This window comes from Mesoplodon mirus (assembly GCF_964341445.2).
Source record: "Mesoplodon mirus genome assembly, chromosome: 7".
Lineage (NCBI taxonomy): Eukaryota > Metazoa > Chordata > Mammalia > Artiodactyla > Ziphiidae > Mesoplodon > Mesoplodon mirus.
The window spans coordinates 65,030,692-65,055,010 of NC_138983.1; the positions used below are offsets into that span (position 1 = coordinate 65,030,692).

Sequence of the window (24,319 nt, forward strand, 5' to 3'; positions counted from 1 at the left end):
ATTATTCCCATCACCATTCTCACGGTTGTAACAGTGAGCAGAGAAGGCTTTTCTGGAAGGCACCCAGTAGTCCCGGGCAGTGGCCAGTGGCCCAGTGTGTGCCTCACTGGGTTTTCGTCTCCAACACTGCCACAGCCTGTTCTGCTCCTTTCCCACCCCCAGGGGTCCCAGAAGCAAGAGGAACTAGAAACAGAGCTGCTATTCTGGGCGGTCCATTTTGCGGCCTGGCAACTTGCCTAGGGAAGGGACTTGGGCTGGGGGATTATCTGAGGGTTTCAGCCCCATCCCGGGAGCCCCGCCTGTTGCTGCAGCCTGCCCCCTGTCTGTGCCATTTCCTTACGGCAGGTGATGGAAACCATTTCCCAAGTTTGCGCCTTCCTGGCCTTGTTTTCAGTAGCGGCGTTTTCTGACCTAGATGGTGGCAGGCACTTGGCTCGTGTCCTGCTGTGTGGTTCTGGTTTACAGGAGAAAAACCTGTGTGTGTGTGTGTGTGTGTGTGTGTGTGTCTCTCTCTCTCTTTACAGGCAAGTTTTTCTGCAAGCCTCATTTCATTCACTGTAAAACCAACAGTCAGCAACGGAAGAGACGGGCAGAGTTGAAGCAACAAAGAGAAGTACGTTTTGTCTTGAAAGTGGTGGTGAAACAGGGAAGGCCCCTGATAGAAGGTTTTTAAGGGTTCCTGCAAGTTAAGCCAATGTTCCTGGCTTTGGAGGGATTGAAACTCAGGTGAAGAGGGCTCTACTCCCTGGCATGGAGGGTCCCTCCGCCTCAGTCTGTTCAGCTTGCCTCTGGGCTATGACCTATCCCAGGGGAATGACTGCTACTTCTCATGAGAAACCGAGAAGGGCTTTCCCATGTGCCAAGGATGCCGCTCTATGCTTAGCCATGCAAAAACCATGTAGCCCCCAGTGCCTGGGGCCCCCATGACCACGGGGGCACTGTTAGCAGGGATGCCTGGTATGGAGCCAATGCTCTGTGGTTTCCAAGTCCTTTCCCTAGGCTCTTGGATGTCAGCAAAGTGACTGGCCCGCTGAATTTGTGGATGGCTTATGATAGGGCCCCCTCGTACCTTCTCTGTGGCTTGATTAATCACCCACCTCCAGCAAGACCCACAACTTCAGCTTTTTCTGATTATACAAGTAATATAGGCTCAGTATAGAAAAATGGGTAAATATAATAAACAAAAGTATATAAAGAAGGAAAGTGAAATCACCCATCCTCACTCTATCCTGAGAAAATCATAATTAACATTTTGGAACATTTCCTTGCAGACTTTTTCCTATATGAATACAGTTGATCCTTGAACAATGTGGAGGTCATGGGCTCTGACTCTCCACAGGGTCGAAAATCCACATATAACTGATAACCAGCCCTCCGTATTGGCAGTTCCTCCACGTCCGTAGATTCAACCAACCGTGGATCGGGTGGAACTGTAGTATTTACTACTGAAAAAAATCTGCATTTAGGTGGACCCATGCAGTTCAAACCTGCATTGTTCAAGGGTCAACTGCATGTTCTAACCCAGTGGGAATCCCATGTCTACAGTTTCATGGTTGTCTTTTTTCACTAACACTATATTAAGAACAGTTTCCCATGACATTAAAAATGCTTTTGGAGCCTAATTTTTGATGCCTGTAAAAGATGGTTAATAATTTATTTGCGTCCTATATTGTTGGACATTTATGTTGTTTACTATTTTTAAGTTATAAATATTTTTACGGTAAATGTCTTTGTACCCACATCTTTCTCCATATTTCAAATAGCTTACTTAGGATTAGTCATGAGAAATGGGATTGCTGAGTCAAAGAGCGTGTATGTTTTGAAGGCTCCAAACAAAACTGACCCCTGTGATCAGTTCGCCGCCCCCCAGGAAAGTCATGCCCATGTTCAGCCTGCCCTTCAGCAGTGCGTGGGGGCTGAGATTTGGGGGAGGGGGGCTGGTTGCAAATTGCAGGGTCTGCCACGTTCTCTATTTACTGGCTCTCTTCCTCTGCTTCTTTGGAGGCATCGTCTCTAAGCATCATGGACTAAGTGCCCTCACCTTGATGTCTTTCTCAGGAGGAGGGGATGTGGAAAGAGCAAGAAGCCTCTAGGCGAGACCCTCCTGCGGAAAGTTCTTGCGCTGCCGCCGCCATCGGCACACCGGAAGGCAGCCCCCCAGGTATCCCCAATTCCTTCTTTAGGAAGGTGCTAAGCTGGCCCCTCAGGCTGCCGTGGGGCCTGCTTCACCTTCCCCGGAGGCTGCTTAACTGGATTCAGGGACTCCTGCGGGCCGCCAGTCTGCATATCAGGGACAATGCTTACAACTACTGCTACACGTACGAGCTCCTGAGCCTCGGGCTGCCCCTGCTCTGGGTGTTCTCAGAGGTCCTGGCTTCCATGTACCGGGAGACCGAGGAGTCCCTCGAGGGCATCCGCGACTGGCTGCTCAGATGCTTCCTGGCCAAGCTGCACTGAAGCCCAGCCTCAAAGTGCCGTAACATTTCCTGTGTAGATGGCAGCATGTGCAGCCAGCTCAGGCGCTGGCCAGGGAGCCCCACGCCCTTTAACCAGTTAGTTCACAGCCAAAGAGTTTCCCGTCGGCCATCTGCACCTGGCCTGGTCGCGGTGAACATCTGCTCCCGGTGCCCAGGCCAGCACGACACGAAGGATATTTTTTTATACCTTTGTACTTTTATACCAAAGCGAGCCACATTTCTAGGTTTACATTTCAATTTTTAACTTTTAATAAGCCAAGAGAAAGCATCTTTTTCTATGAGTGTCAGTTTTTCTAGACACTGGTTTGATGTTTATAACTGGTATTATGAACCCTTTCCACGTTGTGGTCAGTTGTAATAGCTGCTGCCTGCAACATGAATGATTTGGGCTTCCATGTAAATCAAAACCAGTGCCTTTTGATTTACGTGCCTGGATACCACTTTTCAACAATGGACAGTTGTTTGCAACATGAAAGCATAATACTTTAGAAGAAAAAAATAGAAAGGACAGAAGAGAATTAAACCTACAGAAGCACGTGGCAGTGTGTAGTCGCCTGTTATCTGTCCTCCCAGAAGGCGGGGGACTGTTTTGCTCACTTGTTTTGATGTAAAATAGTAGCGTAAAGGTTCCTCGCTCAATACCAGATCACAGCCAAATGATGTAGAACCACAGGGTTTCAAGCAGATTGCTACTAATATACATTTCCCTTCCCACTAATGAGCACGGCAGCGAAAGCCCATTGGCCCCTGACCATGTGGAGCTCCATCAAACTGATGCAGTGTTAAAGAGGAGTTATGTCAGCTGGTGGCATTTTAAGCCCTCCTTATGACGTCCCCAGCCCAAGCTGCAGTCTGAGCCAAGGCCACTCAGGGTCCACAACCATGAGGCTGAGGGAAGAAACTGCCCTTTCACATAACGTCCTTTGAGACTGAGGGCATTTGTTAGCACCTCAGGGTATTATTTCTGGGAAGTGTGGCCTGCCCCTTGAGCATGGCTTGCAGACGTCCTGGCTTCTTAGCCGCTCGCTGCCATGCATATTTGGTCAAACAGTCAGAAACCATTTATTTTCACGCTGTCCTAGCAAAGGAATGCGTCTGACCTCCAGGGGGAAGCTCCCCTGTGTCTTGACTGTCAGGGGAGGCTGGGAGTGGACACTATTACTGACTCATGCAAAAGAAATACACCCTATTAAGGGCAAAACAGGCCTTGGGCCCACCTGCATTCTTCTCTCTGGGCATCTGGAAGAGGCCTCAGCTCTCCCGACTCCACTTGCCTGGACATGCATGGCTGCTGAGTCTGGCTGAACAGTGGAGATGGCTGATAGAGAAAGGCCTTCTGCAGTGTGTGTTCAGTGTATCTAGAGTGGCTGGGCCAGAGACGGCTCTCTGCGTGTTATACTAGAAAGATCCTCTAGGTTAAATAAGGATGGAGCCCGGTAGGTTAGGAGTCAGAGCTCTTGAGGCCTTTGAGATGCCAAGTTCTCTAGGGTGGGAAGAAGTGGGGAGGCATTTCTATAAACACTTCCCTAAGTCCTTGGGCCAATCAGGGACATGGCTGCGGCCAAGTTCGTGGGAACTGGCGCCTCTGTCCTTGTTGGAACTGTTCTCGTCCTATGACTTGCGTTGTGTTTTTCCAAATTTCTGCTGGTATTTTAATGTTCCGCATGGTGGGAGGAGCCCTTGATTCATTTTATGTTTGATTCTGAAAGTCACGACATAAACACATGCACAGCTGTGTCATTGTTATTCCCGTCAGCTCAGGGCAGGGTGAGATGCTTTGTGGGATGCTCCGTGAAGCCGGAGTTAGGATCTCTGAGAATGTCACTTTTGGCCATAAGGAGACTGGTTTGAATTACTCTGGCGAGACAGGGCGTGCCTGTCAGAAGCCTGAGATGTTTGTATGTTCTGAGACTTTGAACCTTCCTGGTGGGGCAGCTCCAAAACACAAAGGTGGGTCCTGGGGGCGGATGTCTCTAAGGCTCCACAACATATTCAAGAATGAACGTGGGGCTCGAGAGTAAAATTGGGGCAGAGAGGATGTGGAGGGCTGTGGAGGACAGAGGAGCGTCGGCCCGTTGCACGGATTCACTCTTGCAGATGAGTGGCTGCTCACTGCCAGAAAGGTTCGTCTGTCCTAAGCAAGCCGTAACTTGTTTGGGGAAGTGTCTCTTTTTTTAGTGGTTGCCTCGTTTTCAATTCCCGTGCCTTCTCGTGTTGCCTTGTGCCCCGCAACTAAATTCTCCTTTCTGTCTCTCTCTTTCCAACCTTACACTGTGGCCGTCAGTTCATTTCAGCCTTCCGGTGCTACACCCACTTCTTGGCTGACACAATTCTGCTCTGAGGTGACTGGTTTTCTTGCCAATTTTCAGAGAGTGGTACTAACCCCTGACCCGCTTTCCGTACCCCATGCCCCCGCCGTGGCCTTGGTTGTGCTAACTGCGAGTGTCTTGCATACTAATGGGCTCATTCAGTGACGTGGTTGGTGAACAGCATGGGGTGGTGTTTCAGCTCGAAAGCCGTTTCTGATTCCATCACCCTGAGCCAGCTGCCCGGTCCACCCCAAGTGCCTGCCCCACCTCCCCTCTGCGGCCTGCGGCCTGCGTGCATGCTTTTCTGGTTGCGCTTACAAAGCCCCTCACCTTCCTGGGAGGGTTAACCCTGAATGTGAGACAGTACCATAGAGAGGGCGCTTCACCTTTGAAAAGAACTCTTTCACCTCTCAGCCTCTGGAAAAGCACATGCATACCAGCATCTTCTTCAGTTGGTTCTAGTATAAAGGCTATCCTCTTTTCAGAAGGATTTAAAAAAAAAAAATACTCCCAGGCTTCATCACAAGCTTGACCCAGACTCTGTATTTTGAACACACAATCACAATTTTCCTAGCAAATCCTTTCTCCACTGCAGCCTATACTTTACCTCCAAGGGCTTTGCTGTGGCTCTTCTGATCGCTCTGGGCTCATAAAGCCCTGGATGTTACAGAAGCTTCAACTAGAGCAGTCATTGTCACAGACCAGGGATGCCTTTGAGAGATGACTCAGCTCGGCCCCCGGGTCTAGAGCAGCGCATTTCAATGCCCCCATGACTCTTTAGCTGGAGCAGCAGGACACTCAGAGTGCTTTTAAAGAGAAACACCACGCCAGGTACAGTGGGGCTGCTGAAGGCCAGGCCTCGCAGTCTCGGGCTGCAGGTGGTGTGCGTCCTGCATGCGGCCCAGAGCCATGCTGACCCTCGCCTGTCTGCACAGCCCCGCATGCTGCATGGCTCCCTCGTTGGTGCAGATCCTAGCCAGGACCAAGTCACCGTTCTTGTCTCATCTTCTCTTGCAGAGTCTCCCCCCTTTTTAGAATGTCAACCAAAGAGTGCCCTCCTCCCTCCAGCCTCCTCCCTAGCTAGCCTCCCCACCTCATCACCCACGCATGTTTGTGACCTTTGGTAGTCGTTACAGTGCCACATGGAACCCTGTATTTTGCACACGGCGGACAATGTTTAGCTTTATTTATGGTATTTGATGCTGTAAATGAAAATAAATATGGTTCTTTATAAAGCTCATTGTTTCCTCTCTTCTTTGCCATGGAAGCTGCTCAAACCTCAGACGCAGGGGTTGGTTGAAGGGGTCAGCCTTCCCTAAACTGGGGGGCCTTCACTTGTGGTGACATGGGACTCTCTGGGGCTGTGCTGGGTACTCTGAGAGGAAATATTACCCAGGGGTAATATTTGGAAAATATCACCCATGCTCCGGGGCCAGGCTTTGGGGGCTGTTCCTTGAAAACTCATGGTGCTCTTCTGTAGGTGCTGGGCATAGCTGGCTGAAGGTCAGAGTGACCTCTGCTGTCAGGAACAGGCTGTATTAACAGCTGCTTGCACCCATTTCCCACACACATCCAAGCAGTGGACCCTCAGGAGAGCTTTAATTGGGAACCTTGCTGTCACTTAGGTTCCCATGTGATAGAAGTTGGTCTTGAAAGTTTTGTGCTGGTCTAGCTGAGTGACGGGTGAAAGGTAAGGAGGAAGGACTGGACATTGGTTTCAGGATGGCAGTGAATGTGGCAGGTGTGCCCATCCAGATGCAGAGCCATTTGTGATGCTAAGAGACCCGCCTTGCCCCCAAAGACTCAGGTCACTCAGTGTCTTAGGCTGCAAGGCTCTGCCCACAGGGCCAGTCTGAGGACAGCACCGTGGCAGGCTCTGGCCCAATTCCACTTGTGTTTAAGGGAAGGAGTTGAAGTTTCACTCAACTAGTCTGGACAGTGTCAAAGAAATCTGGTCCTAAACCTCCCTAGGGTGGGATACGTCCCTTTGCCATGCTGGTTGTGGCTGGGCTTATGATGCTGGCATGAAAACTCATCTGTGAATTTCATGAGGGCCCTTGTATCTCTAAAGGGGCACTTCTGAGGCCCTGGGCCTCTGAGCCCAGTTGCTGGTGCCTGGAACTGCCTCCAGAGCTGCCTGTGGTCATGACCAAGTGTCTGTACTCCTACCCAGGTGAGATACTCTTTCCCTTCCCTAAAAGGAAGGGTGTTAGGGACTGAAGTCAGGAGCTGGGTTAGACAAGTGACGCATTCCTTTCTTCATTCGTCTATTCAAGGGTTTGTTGAATACCTACCATGCCCTAGGCATATTCTAGGTCCTAGAGATGCAGCAGTGAACCACACAAAATTCCTGCCCCTTCCTGCATCTTGGACTGCATGTATCTCAGTGTTGTACTAGACTTGATTTGTTTTGTTTAGTTGTGCATGAACTTATTTGTTTACTCGTTCATGCACACATTTGTTTACTCACCTAATATGTACTGAACATCTACTGTATGTTGGGAATATAGCAGGGAGTGAAACAGACAAAAATCCTCATTCTCATGGAGCTTATAGTTTGGTTTTGATTTTTGATCTGAAGTTGGGTTAAAACATTTTCCAAAGTGTGACAATGGAACACTAGCTTCAAGAGGTGCTTTGTGAAAAAAGGGTTCCGTGGTCACAGAGTCTGAGAAGCGTTTTATACTGATCATGCCAGTCCTCCCAAATCTTGGCGATCCACAAGATTCATTAGCATATTGAAGTCTGAGGAGTCCTCCAGTGAAGAAGCCTAATTAACTTTGCTCAAGTGGGCTTTCCCGTACCTCTTTGAAGTGAGTTTTTTGTTTGTTTGGGGGGAGTTTTTGTTTTGCATATTACGTTCTACATAAGTGTTTGGTAGAATATTCTTTATCCAAAAACACTGGATGGAAGAATTAAAATAAAAAATGTAAATAATAGAATTAGGTATTAAATAGAATTAAGTACTGGTGAAATAATGGAGTGGTAACTTTCTAAACTTTAAAACCTCTGATGGAAAAAAATTACAGAGGAAAGACATGGCACAAATCTGACTTACAAACATTTAAAAAACTTAACATATAAAAATAAAAATGAAAATATTCAATGGGCAGTCAGACTGGGGAAATATCTGAATGTGATGTGATGACAAAGATGTTCATTGCTGTGGCATTTAGAAAGTTCCTGCAAAGCGATGGTCTCAGGTGCCTTGCACGTGATATTTGTTGATTAAAGACCCCATAATAAATGGGCAAAGGTTATGCATGGACAGTTCACACTCAAGCAAATTTTAAAAGAAAACACTTAAACAACAAGCATTTCCAAAAATGTTCTAACTTGGCTTTCAAAGGAATGTAAATTAATTATGCTGCGCCCACTGAATAAGTAAAGGAATAGTGAAGTAGATCGTAAGAAAAAATACGAACTTAATCACTAGTATTAAGTGTAAAGTTAAATGGGGACCATCTTTTCTGGAAAGCAATATGGCAACAAGTATTATGACCCATAGAAGGGATTCTGACCTCTTGGCCCAGTAATCACACCCCAGGAACTGATCCTAAAGAAATAATCCAGCCAAAGAAAGAAAATCCCTGCAACCTGAATACTGAGTAGAGTAAGGGGGTCAAGCAAAGCGGGTGGGGGTGAGCTGTTCTCCTGTATTTCTGAGAACTCATTCACTTTCAGAGCTTTTTCTTTCATCCCTTAAATAAGTAAAAGAAGCGACTGCCACTTTCAGTGCCCCAAGGCCACTGTTGCCACGGGGCCAAAGACTTTCTGTACAGTTCCTCATTAGCTTTTCACCTCCTGGTGGCACCCTTGAGTTGGCACTGACATTAAAGTTCACTGATGCTAGAGGTGACCTAGAGCAGCATCTTCAACTGTTGAGGAGCCCAGGCCAGGAATCAGGTGCTGCTCTCAGGAGACGCTTGGCACAGGGGAAGGCCCTGGACTTGGCCGAAGACCGGCTTTGGCTCCAGGACTTCATATTGACTCAGAGGCACCGGGCGAGTCCCTTCTGTGAACGGGGCTAACCGTGCCTCTGGCAGAGGGTTTGGGGAAGGCAGAGTCAGTGAACTGAGTGTGCCCAGCAAGAGCTCTTGCTGAGTTCTGGGGAGCACCTTCCTGGTTTTGTGCAGCAGCGAGTGCCCTGAGGGAGGCATTCAAGGTCAGCTGGGGCTCAGAGTCTGACGGGACATCTTCTGGTTGGGGACTAAACGGGTCTCGATTCACATGGAGTGGCAACATCTATTGTTTTCTAGTTTTCTGGTCCCCCAGCTCTCTTGAAGGTGACTGGTTATCTCCCTTTAGACACGCTGGCCTCAGTTTGAGCCCCTTCTCTCCTGCCACCTGCTAGCAGCATTTCAGTTTTGCTGTAGTGAGTGCCTGCGTCTCAGCACAGGGGGCCTCCTCGAGCTCTGGCTCGGGCTGCCTGCTCACCGTCTCCACTTAGCTGTCTACTGAGAGGCTCCAGCTTAGACATCCACCCCCAACTCCTGATCTTCCCCTGAGACAGACACTACCCTTGGCCTTTGCAGTCTCTGGACACGGCAGTTCCATTTTTCTTGTTGCTCAGCGCAGAGCCTTGGCTGGAGTCATTCTTGGCTCTTCTTTGCTTGGCCCCACGTCCAGTCCATCTGTGAATTCTAAGTACAGCCAGAGTCTGTCCACATCCCACCACCTCCATGCTACCGCCTGGCCCCAACCACTGTCATCTCTTCCTGTGTTACTCCGGTGACCTCCTCTAAGCTCTCCTTCTAGAGAGTTCTCCGTACTCCATTCAACCTGTTTTCAGCACAACAGCTAGAGGACTCTTGTGAGAACTTAAGCCTGATCTCTCCTCTGCTCCAAACTCCAGCAGCTCCCCAGCTCACTTAGCAGGAAAGCCAAAGGCGTACAGTGGGGGCACCTGGTAAGTGCAGCCGGGCAGGACAGCCATGCCCCAGCATGGCAGGCGGGCCTGAGGCCCAGGGCTACCTATCAATTTACTCATCGCCTGAAAACCCCCTAGAAACTGGCATTCCCAGTAGTACACTCTCAGAAGCCCCGGGATGGCAACTGTGCTGTCTTTAGGCACCTGTGCTTTTATCTTTTAAAGGGACATGCGCTGCAAAGGACCTTGGTACTGGATAGACACATGTCCCTCCTAGAGCAATTAGGTGGAGGGAACACCTGACACAGACCCCTTCCCAGGTCCCTCCTCCATCCTGCTGAGGTCTTGTCAGTGTCCCCTCACTCATCACAGTCCACCTTGAAAGAGGGCAAGGAGACTGCACTATGCTTAGTAGCCTGGACATCTGCCTATTTGCTCTCAGATACACTCCCTGCCCTTCCCCTGCTCTGCTCTGTATTAGAGAGGTGTAACCCTTGCAAAGGACATTTCCCAAGATCCCTTGCGAACTGGTTTCCTACTAAGTTTGACCATTAGGACGCGCGAGTGGGAGAGTGCAGGGTGGAATCGAGGGAGAAGCCAGGGTATTCCTCCTGTCCCTCTGCATACTGGGAAGTGCTGTGTCTTTTTTGTGGTACCCGCCTCCTACTGCATGGCCCTGGCCTCTGGACTCATAACACCAGCTCCTTCCGGTGTCCCCCTAGCCAGTGGCTTCCTGCCATTACTCACCTCTGGGTTGCCTCATGTTCCCCATTTGGCTTTTCAGCTCATCCAATACCATCGTTATTAGTTTCCTATATTAACTTTACTCTGTTGAACTCCCTGGCTTGGGTTGTATTTTCCTGACTGATAAACTTAGTTCCATTGCTCTTGTTAAACTTTTTTGTTCCAAGAGAACTGTGGGCAAGACAGCAGAGGGAGCTTTTCCAAGCCCAGAGGCAAAAGTGGCTCTGGCAGTTAGGAGCTGTGTGACCTCGGACAAGTGAGATAACACCTCTGAGCTTCGGTTTTCTAATCTGTAAAATGGGCTTAATAACTGTATATAGGAGAATATGTCGTTTTGTTGTCTCCCTGGGTTCTGGGGGAGAGTGGAAGGGTCTCCAGACTTGGGGAGAAAACAGGAACAAGTTCACCAGCAGAAATGGGGCAAGGGTCCTCACTCTGACACTGCAGCAGTGGCCTGGCTGTGAAAGAGCCTTGGGACTTGGCTGCTGGGGGTGGTGTACGAGGACAGACGTTTCCCCGGACACTGCCTGGCTCTGCCTGTGGAGTCTCATCTTTCACCAGGGAGAAGGCATCTGGCCAGAGCAACGGGAGGAGACTGAGATGCTCAGCTCTAAGCAGACCTCCTTCCCTCCAGGAGGCCAGGGCAGCTGCCCTGGGAGGGGCTGGATCATTCTCACCCCTGCCGCCATGCACCTCCTCCCCAGGCAGCCCCCAGCCCCACTGAATTCTCCATACAAGCACAGATGACTTCAGGCAAAGTCTAGGACAAAGAGCAGCCGGGCCTGGGTGAGGAGGCACAGGTGAGCACACCCGGGGCCCTTACCTGCGGCTGCCCACAGACACACTGCTCTGTGTCCAGGTCTGGCCGATCCAGCTCACTCTCGGGGTGGCCCTGGCCGCGTTACTCTCTGACTCCACGTTCTCCCAGCCACACAATGAAGACATCATACTGTCCTTTCAGGATGGGGGAGGGGGATGTTAGAGAAGATGAGTGCAAACTGCTAAAGAGACACGTGGGCCCTGGATGACGAGTTGGGGCTGCTTGTGGTACCCTCGCCCCTCCACTGATATCCAGGCTCCACTGTCAGAGGCGCTGGCCCTGACCCTGCTGCACTGAGGGATCATCATTCAGCCACATCCCCACCCCTCCAGAAGCCCAGGGAGCCAGCTGAGCCCTTACCCTGATCCATCCCTCAGCCCTGCTGGCAAAGTCAAAACTCTCTCGGAGAGAGGGGGAAGGAGGAAAGCAGACCTGGGGTGTTCCTTGCAGGTTTGGGCTGGTCCCTGAGGTACAGGGGCTGTGGGTCTGGTGCCATGGGTCTGTGACCAGCTGCAGGTAAGGGCCCCGGGCGTGCTCACCTGTGCCTCCCCCAGGCCCGGCTGCTCTTTGTCCTAGACTTTGCCTGAAGTTATCTGTGCTCTTTTTTTTTTTTTTTTAATTTATTTTATTTTATTTTTGGCTGCATTGGGTCTTCGTTGCTGCGTGGGCTTTCTCTAGTTGCAGCGAGCGGGGGCTATTCTTCGTTGCTGTGCGCAGGCTTCTCACTGCCGTGGCTTCTCTTGTTGTGGAGCACGGGCTCTAGGCGCGCGGGCTTCAGTAATTATGGCACATGGGCTTGGTAGTTGTGGCTCGCGGGCTCTAGAGAGCAGGCTCGGTAGTTGTGGCACACGGGCTTAGTTGCTCCGCGGCATGTGGGATCTTCCCGGACCAGGGCTCGAACCCGTGTCCCCTGCATTGGCAGGCGGATTCTTAACCACAGAGCCACCAGGGAAGCCCGATCTGTGCTCTTAAGGAGAATTCAGTGGAGCTGCACAGCTCACCTCCACTGTCTGCAGCTGCCCGTCTGGCCAGGCTGCTCTCCACTCCCTCATCTCCCCTCTTCTCCACTGCGCATGCTCAGCTGATAGGTCTCTTCCGGTTATCACAGCTGCCTGCTCACGGGTCTCCCTCTCTCCTCCTTGTGGGCCCTCCCATCCACCTTCCACTCTGCAACCAGAGCCGTCTTTCTGAGAGGCAAATCTGATAATGCCAACCCCTGGCTTCCAGGCCTTCACTGGTTGCTCCCAGAGCAAAACCTACCCTCCATTTCGCCATTCAAGGCCCTTCCTGGTTTGATGTCAAAGCAATCATTTCCCACTGGTTTGACCAGTTTCCCACTGGTTTTCCCCTTTCTGTACCCTTTTGCCCTCCAGTCGCATGGACTTTTTTCCCATTCCCATGCAGTTGGCAGTGCTTTCCCACTTTGCTCTTGCTCCCAGGGGTCTGCCACCTCTCCCTTCCCTGTTCAAATCCTACTCCTCCTCAAGCCCCATTAAAACGGTGCCTTCTACCCAAAGTCCTTATTGCATGGAAGTCAGATCTCCCTCCCCTCCCACCTCGTCTTGGCCTCACTCTTTGTGGTCTACCTTCTAATGCAGATATTTGTGAACAGACCTTCTTTCCCCTGTGGGGCAGAAAGAGACCCTTGAAGGCAGAAGGAGACCCATGGCTGATATATCTCCAAATCCCCAGCACAAGCCTGGATCAGAGGAGGGCACAGTAGCTTCTGTTGACCCTATAAGTATCTGTGCACAGAGCTCACAGGCACATACACCTATACTCAGATATAAACCAGGTATAGAGCCAGGTCTCTACTACAGCAATTCTGTGTAACAAGCCTCCCAAATCTTAGTAGCTTGTAACATCATTTTTCTTGCTCATGGGTCTGTGGGTTGGCTGAGTGGCTCTGCTTCAGGCTGCAGGTGTAAGGGTGACCTGGGCTCTCATGGGATCGGCTAGACCATAGGTTGGCTCCAGATCTGTTCCATGTGCCCACAGTCGGGGACCTAGGCTGCTGAAGGGGCAGCAGCCATCTGGGACGAGCTCTTCTCATGGCCGACGAGCAGGAGTGTGAGTGGACTAGCCAAATAGCAAGGCCACTGAAGGCCGCTGCTCATGTCACACCCACTGATTTCCACTGGTCAAAGCAAGTCTCACGGCCAAGCCTCATGGCAACTGAGTAGGGAAGCTCACCCCATCTACTCCAGTGGGAAGGACCGCAAGGTCATAGGACAAACCACACCTCTGTTATGGGGAGGAAGTGAAGAACTGGGGACGTATTCCAGTCCAAACTCCCAGAATAATGGCCACGTGCATTGCTGTCCATTTGGGGCTTTGTTGTGCTCACAGACATACAGACTCGTCCCCATCCTTTGATGAAACGTCCGACCGAGTGCTGGTGTCTTAACCTCTCTGTTCACCTGTTTTTGCAGCAGCAAAATGGGAATAATACTACTTTTCTTAGAAGCTGGTGTGAAATTTAATAGACTTATTACATGTTAAACACTTAAACAATCCTTGATAAAAGTGCTCAATAAAAGTAAGCTGCTGCTATTATTAAAACTACACAGTCAAGCATCCAGTTATAATACCTGCTCCCCAAATGCTCCTCCTCTGTCCACAGCCACCCCAATGCAAAAGGGTGCATACATGTCCTCACAGCAAGCATGCACTGTACCAGGGCTTGCAAACTGGCAAACCACTGGCTGCATCTGGCTGTAGACGTGTTTCGTTGGACCTGTACAGTATTTTAAAATGTGAGGCATTGCACATAAAAATCAAAATTTCTCGAGTTACCTTTGCAGATGATAAATAAAGAGTAGATAACATCTCCCAGAAAGAGTGTGTGAGGTGAAAAAAATGAGAGGGCCCAGGTAGAAGCATGAAGAACCCAGGACTTAAGGGTTGGCTAGAAGTCGGGATGGCTGAGATGGAACGGCCAGCTAGGCAGGGAGAGTAAGCGTCCCTGGAAACAGGGAGGGCTCAGAGGGCAAGAGCTGCAGGAGGACCCCAAAGCCTTGTGAACTGGATTTAACAACAACAAGGAGGGCACTAGGGACTTTGTTGGGGGCAGTTCGGGTAGTGGAGGCATAGGCAGGATTATAGGGGATTGAGGAGTGAGTGATGGGAGGTGAGGAAGTGGAGAAAGTGAGTGCAGCAAAGTCTTCCCAGAAGATTGTCTGGGAAGGAGGAAGAAGAGTCGGCTGGGGAGTGGGGGGAGGGGGAACTGGGATTAAAAATGGTCTTGAAACTGGAGAGGTTTCAGCATATGTTAATACTGATGGAAAAGATCCAGTAGACAAAGAATTAATGACACAGGGAAGAGGAGATAATGGTCCTTAGCTGGTGTGTGTGTGTGTGTGTGTGTGTGTGTGTGTGTAGGAGGAGCCAAGTTTAAGTGCAATGTCAGCCTTAGGAGAAAGGACTCCTACCCCACTGTTCGTGGAGCCAGTTAGTGGCCGAGAGGGATCTGGGACTTGGGCTGCCTGTCTTGCTCATTTATTCATTCATTGATTCATTGATTCATTTAACAGGTATTTATTATTGAGCATCTACTCTTCACCAGGCACCATTCTAGCAAGAAATGAAAGAGGCGAAAATCACTGCTTTTATTCTAGGCATGGGAGCGAAATAACAAACAAAATAAATGGGAAAAGTGTATAGTTTATTAGAAGGTGCAATGTGCTATGAATAAAAATAAAGAGGAAAGGAAAGGGCTGAGGGTGTGGGTTGCAGTTTGAGGAGGATGGTCAGGGTCACCTCCTTGAGAAGGCAACAGTTGGCCAAAGGTTTGAAGGAGGCGGGTGAGCGAGCCCTGCCCTCTGGGGGCAGCGTCTCCAAGGAAGAGGCGAGAGCCTCTGAGCCGGGGCTGAGATGGGGGCGTGCTGCGTGCGGAGGGACAGCACAGTGGTCACGTGGTCAGAGCAGAGAGCCGGGGGCAGCACCGGGAGATGAGGTCACAGGGGCCCTGGAGGAGTGTGACAGGGGGTGGCGTGATCTGACTTCCATGTTAACAGGCACTCGGCAGCTGTGTTGAGAAGAGACTGAGAGGCGGGGCCTGGCCAGAGAGAAAGCAGGGAGACCAGTAGAGGCCGTTTCTATAACCCAGACGAGATGATGGTGGCTGGGGCCAGGGTGGCAGCAGAGGAGGTGGTGACAGGTGCCTGGATTCCTGGCGTATTTTCAAAGTAGAGCCAACTGGATTTGCTGATAGCTTGAGTGAAGAGTGAAAGAACAAAAGGAGTCAAGGATAACACTGAAGTGTTGCCTGGAGCAACCTGAAGGCCCAAGTTGCCATTTACCGAGATGGGAGGGCCATGCGGGAAGCAGGCTTGGGGAGAGGCAGAGATGGAGAATTCCACGGGCATGAGTGTGATGTGTCTACTGGAGGTCCACCTGGAGATGCCAAGTAAGCAGTGGCGTATACACATCTAGATTCATGGGAATGTCCAGGCTGGAGAGAGAGATGTGTGAGTCATTGTTGTCTAGGGTTATTTAAAGCTGAAACCAGATGAGATCATCAAGGACATGAGTGTAGATGAGAAGAGAAGAGGTTCAAAGACAGTCCTGGGACCTTCCAGTGCTGAGAGGTCACGGGGTGGGGTGGGGGCAACCAGTGAAAGAAACAGAAGGAGGTAGCCGGTGGGGAGGAGGGAGCCAGGCTCTGCTGTCCTGGAAGCTGAGACAATGGCTGTTTCTAGAAGGAAGGAGTGATCAGCGGGGTCACAGGCTTCTGGTGTGTCAAGTAAGATGAGAAATGAGAAGTTACCACTGGGTTTAGCGACACATTGGACATTGTGATTCTGATAACAGTAATGCAGAGGCTGGTGGACCTGGGGTGGGACCTATGGACATTTCAGACCCTCCTTTACTTAAGAGTAAACTTAAGAGTAGACTTAAGAGTCGGATAGTGTGTACGTTCGTGCCCTGCACACAAGATATGTGCTCTAAATGCTGGGGTGTCCGGTGGGCTAAGTGGTGGGGATCCAGTGATGGCACGGTGGATGAGGTCCATCTTAGAGTGTCCACCCAAGCCTCTGGAGGAAGGGCAGGCGCCCTGCGGGGCGGTCCATTCCCACCATCTCTCTAGACCCTCTTCTCCTCTCAACAGATGAGCCAACCTCCCCCAAGAAGCCCAAGAGTGTCCCGGAGCTCGAGCATGGGGATGTGGCTGGTGGAGTCGCCTCCCCCCTGCCCTCTGAGTGGATGTCAGTGAGGATCAGCCCCGGGGAGGAAGTGGTTGGGCAGGACGTGCTGGCTGTGCGTGTCCTGGTCACCAGTGACGGCAGCAGGTACGTTCCTGCTGCTGCAGGACGGGGGCAGGATGGGTTGGGCAAGGGGACAGCATTCGGGAGCTGGTCTTACCCCCACTCACTTGCAGTATGACCTCTCTGTGCCTCCATTTCCCCATCTGTAAGATGGGATAATCCGTAGGGAGTTGTCAGGATCGAAGAATTAACATATCAAGGGTGTAGAACAACCCAAAGAAGCTTAAGTAACAAAGGCAAATATGTTGGATCTACAACCATCCACAGAGAGGCCCGTATGTGGAACTCTTGGCTGCTGGGGGCCTCAGCCTACATCCATAGATTCATGTCCACATATCAAGATTTCAAGGTTGGGCTCCAACTAGTAGTACTCACATTGCATTGGGGCTAATCGATGAACTGGACTGGGATGCTGTTGTGACTGGCAGGCTTGGGCAGGCTGATGGACAGATGGTCCACCAAAGCTCACAGATGGACAAGGGGCAGTGCCCTCACACAAAGAAGCATGCTGGACATAGAGAGGAAGAGAGAGAGAGAAAAAAATATATTCATGAAAATGTCACTAGCCAACAGGTTTTGTGCTTCCCCACCCCAGGGCTGTGCTGTGCTGTCCCCACTACCCAGGACACCCTGCTTCCACTCCCACACCACCTGAATTCCTGATGGTTATTTCAGACCCAGGTTAAATATCCCCCCACACATTCTTTTCTGTAGTCTTTTCCATTCCCTCATCTATTCCCAAGGGAAGCAAGCAGTATTTAAATGCCTGACGTTTTAGGCCCAAGTCCTAATGATGAGCTCATTTTACCCCAGAGAGCTTAGGAGTCCTGCTCGGGGACGGTGAAGATGAGAGGACCAAACTTCACATAAATACTTCATTGTACATCTCTGGGCCTCTTTCACCTGCTCTGATCTGAACTTGCCTGCATTCATGTGCTAGGGCTGCCATGAAGAACCACAGACGGGTGGCTTAAACAGGAGAGATTTATTTTCTCACAGTTCTAGACGTTCAAGATCAAGGTGTCAGCAGGGTTGGTTCCTTCTGAGGACCATGAGGGAAGATTCTGTTCCAGGCCCCTCTCCTCAGCTTGTAGATGGCGGTCTTCTCGTTTATGTGGCATTTTCCTTGTACGTATGCCTGTGTCTAAATTTCCTTGTAAGGAAAATTGTAAGGACACCAGTCAGATTGGATTAGCGCCCACCCTAATGACCTAATTTTAATCTAATTACCTCTTTAAAGACCCTGTTTCTCAAAGCAGTCACATTCTGAGGTACTAGGCGTTAGGACTTCATGTGAATTTGGGTGGGGGCACGGGTCAGCCCATAACAAAGCCAGAGGCTGGGTGCCAGGCAGAGAGGTAACTAACCCACGGCCCTTGCCCTAGAACCCCTTTGCCTGCTGGAGGGCAGCGACGGGCAGGGCACGGTGCGGCCGGGATGGCAGGCCTCCTCGCTCACCTGCGCTTTCCTTCCTCCTCCCAGCTCAGACGAAGAGGCGGACCATGGTGGCAGTGAGGCCTCCAGTGCAGAGCCCTGGGACGAAAGACCCCGGCGACAGGGACCCCGACCCTCACCCCTCCTGAAGCCCCTCGCCCAGCACAGCTCCCTGAGGGAGGCCCCTCCCAGGGCAATCTCTCCACATGGCCCCGAGGAGCCTGAAGCTGTGCATGGTGAGCAGAGGGCCTGCCTGGGCGAGGCAGACAGACGGGCTTGCGTGATCCTGGGACGCGGGAGTGGAAGGGGGGAGGGGGGACAGGGACCCCCATGGACGGTTTTTCCTCATGGAGGACCACGTGACAGTAGGCCTGGCCCTCAGGCTCAGAGGCAGTGGAGCTGGGACCTTTAGGGGCCGGGGTACAAGTGGGAGTGAGCGGACTGGACCCAGGCCCAGCCTCCCTCTCCATGGGCAGCTTTGTAATCTCAAGTGGGAAGGAGGCGGAGGGGGCTGGCTGGCTATGTGTCACAGGCAGAGATAAGGGGGCCCCAGGACCCTCTTTCCTGGAGCAGCGTCCTCTGTGAATATCTGTGAGGGCCCCTCTGGCATTCCATAGCCCGTGAGGGAGAAGGAGGTGGGCTCAGCTGCTGTTGGACCACACACATCTCTGAGCAGCACAGTTTCTCTGGTGCCACCAGGGGGCAGCACAGGGCCACTACCAGTGCTTGCGGCTTGTGGAATGCGCTATAACCAATGCCCTATCACTGAGTACCTGTACTGGCCAGGGCTTTCCCTGTACATGGCCCCATTTCATCCTCAGGATGACCATGTGAGGTAAGTAGCATGAAGCCCATTTTACAGGTGTTCAAATGGACTGAGTGTTTTCCCAAGGACTCACACAGCTTAGTAAGTGGTGTGGCCCAGTGCTGGATGCTCCACACCCAAAGAAGTCATTGTCTTTAGCATTCCAGCTTGTTTTAATAAAGGGCCTTGAATATGGAAACATATGTATATGTATAACTGATTAAATTTGTTATAAAGCAAAAAAATAATAATAAAAATAAAGGGCCTTGAATTGAATGTTTTGATTTAGTCAAGGGCAACTAGTGACCTGTGGGTGGGAAGAAACAGGCTAATAGCAACTTGCCATCATCAGGACCAATGGCCTTAGCTGCCCGGGGAGAGCTGCAGCTCTACTTGTCCTGCGCTTCCCTCTGGTGGCCGAGAGCAGAACTTCCACATGAACCTAGAAATGTTCTTACGAGTGATGGTTTCACAGGAAGACCAGGGCTGGGGCCAGAATCCTGTAAACTCTGGATTTACCCTCTCACGTGAGCTGTTTTTAAAAAGGACAAATTGCCATTAAAACACACTTGCTAAGTACCATTTGTGGTGCTGTCCAGAGAGGCTTAGCACAGGCAGTGGACAGAGTCTTGGGAACGGCTGGCCTCTCCATCACCCTGGGCTCCAGCCTCCTCATTTATAGATACGAAGACTGCCCACCTTTCATCCCTTCCCTCCATTTCTCCTTTCTCCTCAATTGTCAGAGGATTTTAGGCAACTTACAAGAAAGACATAAAACAAAATTGTGTGTCTATATATATGAAAGATAATGCCTCAAGATAAAGCCTAAAGATATATACATGAAAGGGAAAAACAGTTTAGGAGGTATAGACCTCAGAGAGGCAGACCATGATCCTAAACAGTTGCTCTAGTGGAATCATAAATTTGATTCTGAGTTTTCTGGCAGCCAGAGTTCAAATGGAAACAGACAATTACTTCTGACTGTTCACAAGGAAAAACATACATTGGTTTGCAGCAGGTCTCAGAGCTGGTACCACTTTTCCTAATGCTTCACCCTATGGAAATTTTCCAGCTCATGTCAAATAGATGATATTGAGAGATGTGTTTGATTGTGTCTTGAACAATGGGGTCTGCAGAAAATGCAGCCATAGTTTTCCCAAGGCTGTTTCGTGCAGCATCCTTTGCTGGCAGGTGAGAGCATGACAGCAAAACATGGCTCAGCTAGAGCACTTCTCCCAGGAGGATGGGGTTAGGTGGAGAGATCAAGGCAGTGTGGCCAAAGCATTTGGTTTGACAGTCCAGTTTAATTCCAGAATAAGAAACACAGTAGACAGAGAAGTGAATAGACCTCACGACTTTCAAGCAATCTTGTGTTGGTTTTGTCTTTATCCATCATGATTTCCATCACTGCCAAGCAGACCACATTGTAAGGCTACAATCGCTGGCATAGTCTAAGCTCTGTGTTTCATGTTGCTGGTTGTGGTGAGTCCATCACTTTACCAGATAATGTAGGGTTGACATCATGTTGTGGGTGTCATGGAGCTTTGTTAATCACTTTTCACCTGGATAAATGTCTCGGAGGTTAGCCGAGGGCATACCGAAAAAAACCAGGATGTTGCTTTAAAAAGATTCCTGGTTTGTACACCATGCTCATAACAGCATTTTTCACAATTGCCAAAAGGAGAAATGACCCAAATGTCCATCAACAGGTGAATGGATAAACAAATTGTGCTATATCCACACAATGGAATGTTATTCAGCATTAAAAAGGAATGAAGTTGTGACACATGCTACAACATAGATGAGACTTGAAGTTACTATGCTAAGTGAACTGAGCCAGGACAAGTATAGTATGATCCCACTTCTATGAGGCACCCAGAATAGTCAAAGTCACAGAGGCAGAAAGTATAGAAAAGTGATAACCAGGGGCTGGGGGAAGAGGGTGGATGGGGATTATTGTTTAATGGGGACAGAGTTTCAGTGGGATGAAGAAGTTCCGGAGATGGATGGAATTAATGTTTGCATAACAACGTGAATGTACTTAATGCCATTCAACTCTATACTTAAAGGTGGTTAAAATGGTGATTTTTATATTGTATATGTTTTACCACCTTTGAAAAGACTCTGGGACTGCCGCAGCTCATCAAGGAACCTATCCCCTCCTCAAAGTTCTTTAGCATAGAGCATGCCCACCATGATGGTTTAAAACAGAAACTGAGCCCTGTGTAATAGAGGCCATAGAAAATGCTCAGTAATGCTCCCCTAAAACACCTAATTTAGTGGTTCCTAAAAATCCTGCTTAACAGGCAGATTCCTAGGTTCCCTCCTTCAGAGATTCAGACGCCTTGGGTCTAGAGTGGGGACCAGTATCTGCGTTTATGGAAGCACCCCAGATGCCTCCAGGCAGGAGAGCCACGTCCTGCGCTTTGGGAATCGCAGAGAGCAGCTTCCTAGAGGCCTGCTTGGATGCATTAGTTATAAAATGCACGCCTAAACAACAAATTGATCTAGTGCACTGGGTTCTTGGACATAAACCATTTACAGTTAGGAGGGAAATCTGCCCTCAAATTATTCTGATTTAGAAAAATCGGTATTTATCCATTTTTTTCCTGGCAATAATTTGATAACAGGATGGTCCAATGGCCTATGGGGAACATTTATTGTTAGTGTGTGACAATAAAATGATGTCATCAGCACCCTGTGTCACAATGCTTACCCTCTTACTCCTTTTGCAGAGAGTCATACGCTAAGATCTCCAAAAGTACTCCCTTAAAATAAATATAAACACATTAAATAAATATACTATAAACTAAAAAGAAGGGAACAGCCCTGCTTTACTCTGCTCAAAATTACTGGATCAAATCATGACTACCCACTCTATTCCTATTGTGGTAAAAATGTGTGCATGGATGCCCTATAAACACCAGTGATGGAAAACCTCTCATGAATTTTAACCATTTCTAATAAATCCCATTCCACAAAGTTAAGAGCCAAGGAGAAGCAATAAGAGCTTTTGGCCCTCTTCTGTGTTTCTTGAGTAATTTCTCCATTAGGTGATGAAGAGGTTAACTCTGGTCTGCAGGAATCAGCTTGTTCCTTATGTAAAACATCCATGACTTGCACTTGGCAGGGGGAAGTGGCCCTACCTTGTACATAGACTGTTCATTCTGCAGTGGGGAGACAGGGAGATGGCACCCTCACCTATCCACATAGGCTCCTCCCCCTCAAACCCGTGAGCTTGATTATGACGGCATACCTGTGGGATGGGGAACCGCCAGACCAGACACAGCAGGAGCAAAGCTCTCCAAATCGATAAGGGAGGGGAGCCAAGGAGCTCGGGAGCTGAAAGATCTCCTGCTGAGGAAAGGAAGCCCCCAGGTCGGGTGGACGCCTGTGCTGCAGAGCCTGGCTGGTAAGAGCTGACAGCAGCTCTGAGCCCTGGCGGGGAGTGGGACCTAGGACTTCCTGCAGACAGAGGGTGGGCTGGGCCAGCTGTGTTCAAAGCTTCCCCACCCACTCTCCACGCCCACATCAGTCCTGGGGGCTTCCTTTCCTTCCACACCTCCTGGTCCCACGTGTGGGAGCCATTCAGGTGTGCCTTGCCCCGTCTTTCTCTCCGGCCGTGATGGAACCACCACAGAGACCTGGAGCCTGAGGCCAAATCTGAGGGCCCAGTGTGGGAACGGGGTACATTTACATCCCACTTGTAGGTCCCAAATGGCTAAGACCCATTTCTTCTGCCTGTGATGTTCATTTTGCTCAGCTGATTCTCAAGGCCCAGATGGGCAAAGGGTCTTCATAATGCAGCCCACGCATCCTGCAAATGTGTTTCCATCGGAAGCAGACCAAGAGGAGGGGTTGTGGCCATGGAGTGTCCAGGAGTTCAGTTAAAACTGGTTCCCAAAGGGTTTTGGGGGCTCTGGGGTAAGGTAGAGAGAGGGTGGAGCTTTCTGCAGCTTCCAGGCTTCAATGAGAGCAGCTGTGGTTCATCTATGACACATTTGGGGCGTTGATGTGAGACTTCAGCTCCAAAGAGCTGCTCTGCTTAAAATGAACGTGTCATATATGCTTGGGTATATACGGACATATGTATATACATGTATGCATATAAACATGTATGCACACATGCTTATTAACAGTGGGTGAGTTAGAATGATGGCTCATAATTTGAGATATTTTCTGAAAGAGGGCAGTACCTGGCCCATAGCAGGGTCTCAAAACAATTTGATGAGTGAATGAATGAAAAGTTGGAAGTGTGTGTTATAGGGACAGGGAGGTTCGGTCGGAGGAAAGGAAGGGGCTCCATCAATTATGACCATTAGTCTACTAACTTTTGGTAACTGGGCCATAAGAAAAAACTCCCTGTTTGTCCTACCCATTTAACAGACTCTTCCTCCCTCCCCATCTTCTCTCCCTCTTTCTTTTTCCCACCACAGTTGTGCAGAGGGCCAACAGCTTCCAGTTTCCAACTCCCAGCAAATACCAGAGCGGGAGAAGAAAATTCCAGCCGAGTGAGTCATGAGCTCCCTGGGGGGTAGGAGGGGGCAGGAGCTGTCTGATTAATTCCCAGGGGCAGCTGTTCTCACTCCTCACATGTCCTCTCTGAACTGGCCTCCTGGATGTGAGGGGCAAGGAGAGAAATGTACTGTTTGACTATTTCTGCTGCTCACTAGAGGAAGCACTTTGCAAGGGATTTGCTACTTTTTCTTCCACCTCCCCAGCTCCCCACTCTGGAGTCACAGGGCCTTAGAACTCTACAGTTGCACTTGAAAGGGACCTTAGCAGCCATCCGCTCCAATCTTCTTGAAACACAGATGAGGAAACTGAGACCTGAGGGCTCTATATGTTTTGATTCAGTACACTGGAGTTGGGCTGGGGGCATCAGCCTGACTTCGTGTAGTAGTGGGCAAAGCAGTGAAGGAATCCAAAGACACACACACACCGCACACACGCACATACACAAACGCACAAATACACACTGCCCTGCTCCTTTTTCTGAGCAGGTTATGGTCCCGCATCCCAGGGAAGAGCAGGTGGGTGAGGACCAGGGCCTGCGGCGGGTGCCAAGGCAGTGGACTCCCACTAGGGGGCACAGTGACCGCGTGCCCGGTCGCGCAGCGTCCCAGGGCCAGCGTGTTCCTGGCGCTGCCCCAGTTACAGAGCAGAGATTCCCTCTCCAATCCTGAGAGGGGGCAGGGGCTCTTCATCTGATCCCAAGTCCATCGCTGCCTTCCACCTCCTCCTGCCCCCACGCTCCCTCTCCGGAACTTGCTGTAGGAGGGGTGGACCCAGGAAAACCTGGGGTTAGATGAAGGCTTCTTAAAAGAAACACTGGAGATGGAATAGCGTGCTAATTTAGTTGACTCCTGCCTTCTGAGTCAACGCCGACTCCTGGCCAGTGAGTCATTCTCTGCAACCCATAGACCTGCGGCCCCTTTCACTCGGGCCAGGCTGGGACAATGGACACTTCTGGAACAGGACCAGGGCACACCTGAGTCGGCCACTTCACCTGGGGACAACCTAAAATGACTCTTGGACCATGGTGTGATCGCAGGCAGCGAAGGCGAGGGGAAGGAGGGAATCACCGTTTACC

General features: G+C 50.2%; 1 protein-coding gene across 4 annotated transcripts in view; it reads left to right on the forward strand.

Annotated features, from left to right (window-relative positions):
- The window catches only part of MICAL2 (microtubule associated monooxygenase, calponin and LIM domain containing 2), a 226,124-nt gene that overhangs the window by 139,126 nt on the left and 62,679 nt on the right, over positions 1 to 24,319 (forward strand). For all 4 annotated transcript variants that reach the window (XM_082629277.1, XM_082629275.1, XM_082629274.1 and 1 more), the window contains 5 exons: positions 525 to 613; positions 2,059 to 2,161; positions 16,331 to 16,511; positions 17,970 to 18,157; positions 23,163 to 23,237. In XM_082629277.1, coding sequence (XP_082485403.1) covers positions 525 to 613; positions 2,059 to 2,161; positions 16,331 to 16,511; positions 17,970 to 18,157; positions 23,163 to 23,237 — 636 coding nt within the window. The remainder of the gene's footprint in view (positions 1 to 524; positions 614 to 2,058; positions 2,162 to 16,330; positions 16,512 to 17,969; positions 18,158 to 23,162; positions 23,238 to 24,319) is intronic.